This window comes from Callorhinchus milii, unplaced genomic scaffold (genome assembly GCF_018977255.1).
Source record: "Callorhinchus milii isolate IMCB2004 unplaced genomic scaffold, IMCB_Cmil_1.0 Scaffold6, whole genome shotgun sequence".
Lineage (NCBI taxonomy): Eukaryota > Metazoa > Chordata > Chondrichthyes > Chimaeriformes > Callorhinchidae > Callorhinchus > Callorhinchus milii.
In genome coordinates, this window is record NW_024704747.1 from 11201814 (window position 1) to 11209954 (window position 8141).

The 8141-nt window shown below is 59.6% G+C and overlaps 3 protein-coding genes across 4 annotated transcripts in view; 1 reads left to right on the forward strand and 2 right to left on the reverse strand.

Annotated features, from left to right (window-relative positions):
* The window catches only part of LOC103188932 (minichromosome maintenance complex component 3 associated protein), a 41869-nt gene extending 41380 nt beyond the window's left edge, over positions 1–489 (reverse strand). The window contains exon 1 of the mRNA XM_007909123.2: positions 96–489. Coding sequence (XP_007907314.1) covers positions 96–489 — 394 coding nt within the window. The remainder of the gene's footprint in view (positions 1–95) is intronic.
* Positions 490–592: 103 nt separating this feature from the next.
* Positions 593–6888, forward strand: ybey (ybeY metalloendoribonuclease). Of its 2 annotated transcripts, none has more exons than XM_007909127.2 (4): positions 593–848; positions 2245–2376; positions 5243–5327; positions 6655–6724. In XM_007909127.2, exons 1-3 carry the CDS (start codon positions 639–641, stop codon positions 5303–5305), a joined length of 405 nt encoding a protein of 134 aa, XP_007907318.1. In that variant the 5' UTR covers positions 593–638; the 3' UTR covers positions 5306–5327; positions 6655–6724. The 2 variants fall into 2 exon arrangements, with proteins under 2 accessions (XP_007907318.1, NP_001279761.1); NM_001292832.1 differs by having other exon boundaries at positions 611–848; positions 5259–5327; positions 6655–6888.
* Positions 6889–7062: 174 nt separating this feature from the next.
* LOC121849406 (uncharacterized protein C21orf58-like) lies at positions 7063–7906 on the reverse strand (the record flags this gene model as incomplete). The annotated part of the gene is given in 2 exon segments (XM_042336381.1): positions 7063–7383; positions 7695–7906. Coding segments are annotated over 2 exon segments (297 nt in total), but the record flags the coding sequence as incomplete, so codon positions are not given.
* Positions 7907–8141: the final 235 nt, after the last annotated feature.

The window sequence follows — 8141 nt, forward strand, 5'->3', positions numbered from 1 at the left end:
CTGTATATATAACTTACTCTCTCCCCTCCGCCCTCTGGGTGTAACTATCTCCCTCCCTGGCGCGGGTTTGACTCTGGCAGCGAGTGGACGCTCACCCTCTCGGCCTCTCCTCTTGCTGCGGGCGGGTCCGAGTGGGGAGCTCCGGGGTGGCCGTTCCTCGCGGTCACTGAACAAGTCCCTGAGAGTGCGGCTGAAGATGGCGAGAGGCCGGTGCGGCCTGGGTGCGGGTGCGGGTGCGGGCGGCGGAGAGCGGCGGCGCTGTGTGTGGGGGGGGTCGGGGGCTGGCGCGGGCCCAGGGGCCGAGAAGCTGAAGGTGGGGCCGGGGGCCGCGGGTTGGGAGAAGCGGAAGATGCCAGACTCGGGGGCGGCCGGTGGCGGCGCGACGCTGAACGTGTTGAGCGGAGTCCGCGGTCCGCGGGGGGCGGCGGGAGGTTTGAAACTGAAACTCGGGACCGGAGACTGATCGTCGGCGGCGACTCCGGTCTCCATCCTGCACTTCCGGTCCGTCCCACACTCTCACTCAAGCTTCCGGTCCGTCCCTCACGGTCTCCCCCAAACGTCCGGTCCGTCCCTCACGGTCTCCCCCAAACGTCCGGTCCGTCCCTCACGGTCCTTCCCCCGCTCCCTGGAGCCGGGGGATGAGTTTGCTGATCCGCGCCGGGAGGGTCCCGGTGTGTCTCCGCCGGGCCAGGCTGCGGCGGGAGGTGGACGGGGTGCGGCGGCTCCTCGGACTCCAGCGCTTTGACCTCGGGCTCGTTTGTGCGGACAACAAGCGGATTCAGGCCCTGAACCTGCGCTATCGGGGCCACGGGGCCCCCACAGATATCCTGGCCTTTCCCTTCTACCCGGTTAGTGACAGAGAGAGAATGTGTCCCCCATCAGTCAGTCAGTCAGTCAGTCAGCCCGCCTGCCTGCCCGCCTGTCAGCCTGCCTGCCCGCCTGCCTGCCTGTCAGCCTGCCCGCCTGCCTGCCTGCCTGCCCGCCTGTCAGCCTGCCCTCCTGCCTGCCTGCCTGCCCGCCTGTCAGCCTGTCAGCCCGCCTGCCTGCCTGTCAGCCTGTCAGCCTGTCAGCCCGCCTGCCTGCCCGCCCGCCTGTCAGCCTGTCAGCCCGCCTGCCTGCCTGTCAGCCCGCCTGCCCGCCTGCCCGCCTGTCAGCCTGTCAGCCCGCCTGCCTGCCTGTCAGCCCGCCTGCCTGCCTGCCTGCCCGCCTGTCAGCCCGCCTGTCAGCCTGTCAGCCCGCCTGCCTGCCTGCCTGCCTGCCCGCCTGTCAGCCTGTCAGCCCGCCTGTCAGCCTGTCAGCCTGTCAGCCCGCCTGCCTGCCTGCCTGCCCGCCTGCCCGCCTGTCAGCCTGTCAGCCCGCCTGCCTGTCAGCCTGCCTGCCCGCCTGTCAGCCTGTCAGCCCGCCTGTCAGCCTGTCAGCCTGTCAGCCCGCCTGCCTGCCTGTCAGCCTGCCTGCCTGCCTGCCTGTCAGCCTGCCCGCCTGCCTGCCCGCCTGCCCGCCTGTCAGCCTGCCTGCCTGCCCGCCTGCCTGTCAGCCTGCCTGCCTGCCCGCCTGTCAGCCTGCCTGCCTGCCTGCCTGACCGCCTGTCAGCCTGCCTGCCTGCCTGCCTGACCGCCTGTCAGCCTGCCTGCCTGCCTGCCTGTCAGCCTGCCTGCCTGCCTGCCTGTCAGCCTGCCTGCCTGCCTGCCCGCCTGTCAGCCTGCCCTCCTGCCTGCCTGCCTGCCCGCCTGTCAGCCTGCCTGCCCGCCCGCCTGCCTGCCTGCCTGCCTGTCAGCCTGCCTGCCTGCCTGCCCGTCTGCCTGCCTGCCCGCCCGCCCGCCTGCCTGCCTGCCTGCCTGTCAGCCTGCCTGCCTGCCCGTCTGCCTGCCCGCCCGCCCGCCTGCCTGCCTGCCCGCCTGTCAGCCTGCCTGCCTGCCTGCCCGTCTGTCAGCCTGCCTGCCTGCCTGCCCGCCTGTCAGCCTGCCTGCCTGCCTGCCCGTCTGCCTGCCCGCCTGCCTGTCAGTAACGGGATGGGTGTGTGTGGAAGTGCGGTGTAAACTCAGATCCCGATATAACTTGTTACTCCGCCCCCTCCTCAGTCTCCTTCAAGTGCCGCCTCAAGACCCTCCTCTTCGACCTGCCATCGCCCCCCTCCCCCCTGACCTCAGCTCGGGTCTGGAATGCTATACTCTGTCCAGCGCCTTGGGACGTCCTCCCGACGTGAAAAGCGCTGTACAAATGTAATCTTGTTGTTGTGGGTTACAGGAGCTCAGAGCCGGTGAGATGCCACAGCCCCAACATCCAGATGAGTGGAATCTGGGGGACATCTTCCTGGGAGTGGAATACATCCACAGACAGAGCCAGGAGGATGGTTTGGACTTACACAACCTCCTGACAGTGAGCAGACATTCTTCTCTCTAACTCTCACACACTCTAATGTACTCGCACTCTCTCTCTCACTCTCGCGAGGGCGAGCTCTCTAACTCGCGCTCTTTCTATCATTAGAACATAAGATTTAGGAGCAGTAGTCGGCCATTCAGCCCCTCGAGCCTTCCCCGCCATTCAATAAAATCTAACTCCACCTCCCCGCCTTATCCCCATATCCCTTAATCCCTTTATCCACAAGAAATCTATCAATCTCAGTCTTGAATATGTTCAAGGACTGAGCATCTACAGCCCTTTGGGGTAGAGAGAGCGTTCTGCTCACTGTAACTTGCGCGCTTGCTATCTCTCCCTCTAATTTGCGTGCGCTCGCTATCTTTCTCTCTAACTTGCGCTCGCGCTCTCTAACTTGCACACGCTCACTATCTCTCTTACTCGGGCTCGAACGCTATCTCTCTCTAACTTGGGCTCGCTCGCTATCTCTCTCTAACTTGGGCTCGCTCGCTATCTCTCTCTTAACTCACGCTTGTTTTCTCTCTCTCTCTAACTCGCTATCTCTCTCCCTCTCTAATTCACTCTCTCTCTCTCTACCTCGCACCCACTCTCTCTATAACTCACTCTCTCTCTCTAACTCACGCCCGCTATGTCTATCTCTAAATCGCTTTCTCTCTCACTAATTCACGCTCTCTCTCTAGCTCGCGCTTGCTCTCTAACTCGCTCGCTCTCTCTCTCTCTAACTCATGCCCGCTATCTCTCTCTCTAACTCGCTCGCTCTCCCTCTCTCTAACTCATGCCCGCTATCTCTCTCTCTAACTCGCTCGCTCTCTCTCTAACTCATGCCCGCTATCTCTCTCTCTAACTCGCTCGCTCTCTCTCTCTTTAACTCATGCCCGCTATCTCTCTCTCTAACTCGCTCGCTCTCTCTCTCTCTCTCTAACTCATGCCCGCTATCTCTCTCTCTAACTCGCTCGCTCTCTCTCTCTCTCTCTAACTCATGCCCGCTATCTCTCTCTCTAACTCGCTCTCTCTCTTTAACTTGGGCCCACTAACTCGCGCGCGCTTGCTCTCTCTAACTGGTGTTCGCTCTCTCTCTCTCTCTAACTGGCGCCCACTATCTTTCCTCTCTTTCTCTCTCTAACTCGCGCTAGCTCTCTGTCTCTCGAACTCGCGCGCTCTCTCTCTCTAACTCGCGTGCGCTTGCTCTCTCCAACTCGCGCGCGCGCCGCCTCTCTCCAACTCGCGCGCGCCGGCCCTCTCCAACTCGCACGCGCCCGCCCTCTCCAGCTCGCGCGCGCCGGCCCTCTCCAGCTCGCGCGCGCCCGCCCTCTCCAGCTCGCGCGCGCCCGCCCTCTCCAGCTCGCGCGCGCCCCCCCTCTCCAGCTCGCGCGCGCCCGCCCTCTCCAGCTCGCGCGCGCCCGCCCTCTCCAGCTCGCGCGCGCCGGCCCTCTCCAGCTCGCACGCGCCCGCCCTCTCCAGCTCGCGCGCGCCGGCCCTCTCCAGCTCGCACGCGCCCGCCCTCTCCAGCTCGCGCGCGCCCGCCCTCTCCAACTCGCACGCGCCCGCCCTCTCCAGCTCGCGCGCGCCCCCCCTCTCCAGCTCACGCACGCCCGCCCTCTCCAGCTCGCGCGCGCCGGCCCTCTCCAGCTCGCACACGCCCGCCCTCTCCAGCTCGCGCTCGCCCACCCTCTCCAGCTCGCGCGCGCCGGCCCTCTCCAACTCGCGGGCGGCGGCTCTCTCCAACTCGCGCGCGCTGGCCCTCTCCAACTCGCGGGCGGCGGCTCTCTCCAGCTCGCGCTCGCCCACCCTCTCCAGCTCGCGCGCGCCGGCTCTCTCCAACTCGCGCGCGCCGGCTCTCTCCAACTCGCGGGCGCTTACTATCTCTCTAACTCGGGCTCGAACGCTATCTCTCACTAACTCGGGCTCGAACGCTATCTCTCACTAACTCGGGCTCGAACGCTATCTCTCACTAACTTGGGCTCGCTCGCTATCTCTCTGTAACTCGTACTCGTTTTCTCTTTCTAACTCGCGCTCGCTATCTCTCTCTCTAACTCGCTCACTCTCTCCCTCTCTAATTCGCGCTCTCTCACTTTAACTCGCACCCGCTCTCTCTATAACTCGCTCTCTCTCTTTAACTCACGCCCGCTATGTCTCGCTCTTACTCGCTCTCTCTCTCGCTAATTCGCTCTCTCTCTCTCTAGCCTGCTCTCTAACTCGCTCTCTCTCTCACTCTCTCTAACTCGCGCGCGCTTGCTCTAACTCGCGCTCGCTATCTCTCTAACTTGCACGCGCTCGCTATCTCTCTAACTTGCATGCGCTCGCTATCTCTCTCTCTAACTCTCGCGCGCTTGCTCTCTCTCTAACTTGCACGCACTCGCTATCTCTCTCTAAATTGCATGCGCTTGCTATCTCTCTCTCTAACTCACATGTGCTCGCTCTCTCTCTAACTCACGCTCACTCGCTCGCTCTCGAACTCACGCGTGCACTCTCTAACTCATGCGCGCTCTCTCTCTCTAACTCATGCGCGCTCTCTCTCTCTAACTCATGCGTGCTCTCTCTCTCTAACTCATGCACGCTCTCTCTAACTCACGCATGCTCTCTCAACTCATGCGCGCGCTCTCTCTTAACTCGCGAGCGCTCTCTAACTCACGCTCTCGCTCTCTAACTCACGCACGCGCTCTCTCTGTTTCTCTCTCTCTAACTCACGATCGCTCTCTCTCTCTAACTCACGCTCTCTAACTCACACTCTCACGCTCTCCAACCCACGCTCTCGCTCAAACTCTGTCTCAAACTCTTTCGCTCTAACTCACAGTTTCTCTCTAACTCAATCTCTCACACACTCTAATTGACTCGCACGCCCTTACTCTTGCTGTTGCTCTTACAGTGTTGCTCTTACACAGGTGACTGTGGTGCACGGAATTTGCCACCTCCTGGGCTACAGACATGACTCACTGGCCGAACACGAGCAGGTAAGACCCTGTATGCCCCCGGGGAAGGGGCGGGGGCTGCATTGCTACAGTGACAGGATGACGAGTGCTGAGGGGTTGCCAGGTCACTTCAACTCTTGCTCTGCTTCAGTTCGGTACTCATCCCTGTCTTGCTCTAACTCACTGGTGATAATCTTATGGATTGGCCAACCAAGTAAATGTTTCTTTATTGAATTTTTTCCTCATTTGTGGCCGTACCACAGATATCACGCCTTTGCAGCATCTGGAAACATGGGATTGGCCTGTGGCTACTTTCAATCAGTTTATTTGGTTTGCTGATCAAAAAGGTTATCGAAATCTATCTCTCTGCCTCCACCTTCGCCTCCAGGACCAACTGCTGTCCTGATAGAATGTCTGTCAGACATCAAGTCCTGGATGAGAGCTAACTTTCTTCGGTTGAACTCAACAAGACCGAGGCTCTCCTGATTGGCTCCTGTCAGCACTTCCATACCTCAGGCGCTGACGGCTTCACCATCCATCTTGGTATGGCAGTCCACCTTGCTAAGCCAGTCCAGAACCTTGGGGTCTTGGTTGACCTTCAGCTATTCTTTCTACCCCACATTCAAGACATGACCTGCTCTGCCTTCCCCCACCTCCACAACATTGCCCGACTGGGCCACTGTCTCACACTACAGGCCGCCGAAACTCTCATACACACTTTCATTACATCCAGGCTCGACTAAGACAAGGCTCCCTGTTTATCGGTTTATCGGTCTCCACAACTCTTCCCTCCATAGGATGCAGATCATCCAGAACTCTGCAGCGATGTCCTCTCCCACACCAGGCTCCATGACCCCATCACCCCCATCCTCGCCTGACTCCACTGGCTTCCCATCACACAGAGGATACAATTCAAGATCCTGATCCTCACTTTCAAAGCCCTCCATGGTCTTGCTCCTCCCTACCTCTGCGACCTCCTAACCCCCTACCAACCTGACCCCTCCTTGCGCTCAGTGGGCTCCGGCCTGCTTTATGTCCCCCACCTCACCCCCCCCACCATTGGCAATTAATCTGGTGTTAAGCCTTTAGCCACTCTGCCCCCACCCTTTGGGATTCCATCCTGCAGTCCCTCTGCCTTGCCCCCTCCCTTGCCTCCTTCAAGACCCTCCTCTTCGACCATGCGTTCGATCACTCTCCTTTCCACCCCCCCACCCCGCCCTCTCCGATTCCGACCCCCAGCTCAGGTCTTAAACACTGATTGTACAGCGCCTTGGGACATCCTCCCAACGTGAAAGCCGCCATACAAATGTAATTTTCTTCTTGTTCACTGCTCTAACCACTCTAATCTATCCCTAAACCTCTTTGCCAGATGTACAGGCGGGAGCAGCACATCCTCCAGATGTTGAACAGGCAGACCGGTGCTCATCTACAGCCACTGATGAGGAAGATGGGCTGAGCAGGGACCCCGGGGTTGGGAAGTGAATGGAGCTGTGGAATGGGCTCAGACTGTGAGGAGCCTGGGCCAAGAGAGAAGCTAAATCACTGCTCACTTCGGCAGGGTCGGGGGGCCTAACACCAGATTAATAAAGACGTAACTCACATGCCTGCGCATCCTAGTGATTTCCTTTGAAAATTCTGATCTTATTTTCCAGAATTAATGAAGTAATGAAGCAGCAGAAAGAGCTGGAGATATGGGGGGTGAGAGAGAGTGAGGGAGAGAGAGAATGGGGGGGAAAGAGGTGTCATTGACTAAAATGAGATGACAGAAAGTCAGAAATATCTGTATTATAAAAGATTTATTTGGGTTTCGATTTCTTGGTCCAGTTCAGCTGCTGTCAGGATACTGTTTTCGTGACAATATGATCCTCACCTCTTCCTGTTCCCCCCCCCTTTCCACTGTCAAAACCAGGATTGTTCAGTGCCTTGAGGCTTCCTCCGGACATGAAGGCCTCTGTATAACTTATGTATGTTTGTACTTGAGCAGCTGAAGGTGTTAGTGACGATACGATAAGCTCATTGACTACAGTCCTGGTGAGTGGGGAGGGCGTGCACCTGAAGTCCTGGGGTGGCCCGAGAGAGCGGCTCATCCATTGCAGCCCTTCAAGAGACAGGAGCAGTGGTCAGTCTTTGACATGACATCACTTTCCCCCACTGCCCCGCCCACCGCTGATCCCCACATCCCTCTCGACTTTCCTTCTATCCGCCTCCCCCCCATCACTCCCTCACCCCCCAATCCCCTCGCTCTAATGCCCTCCACTCCCAACGCCCTTCCCCCCCCACTCGCCCCTCACTCTCCTCCCTCTCGACTTCCCTCCTACCTACCTCCACTCCTCTCTTCCCTCCCGACACCCTCCCCCCACAACGCCCTCCCCCACACTGGCGTCCAACAACCCCCCCCCCAGGGCTCACGTATGCAGGGTGGGGAGGGTGACGGCGGGGCCCACCACATGGTGGACAGAGGGCTGTAGGTGGCTGAGTTGCCCCCCCGGCAGGATTGATGGCCACAGGGGGTGTGCGATGGGTGGTAGAGGCAGGGGGTGGGGGCTGGGTGGCCCTTGGCTGGCGTAGTGGTGGTGATGATGCACCGAGGAGGTCCTAGGCTTCGTCCCAGCCTGTAACTCCTACACAACACACACACACACACAGTCAGCAGCTCATGCCCTGACACAATACAAGTTTACATTGATAAAGTGCCTTTCACAGTGAGAATGTCCCATGGGGGCTGGAGGTGAGGAGGGGAGAGAAGACCGAAGGTATCGAGGCAGACCCTGATCCCAATTTAATGTCATCTGTATTCCAGTTTGACCAGTGATACTGAGTTGGGAGGTGTGGTAAGGTATGAGGAAGACATTGAAA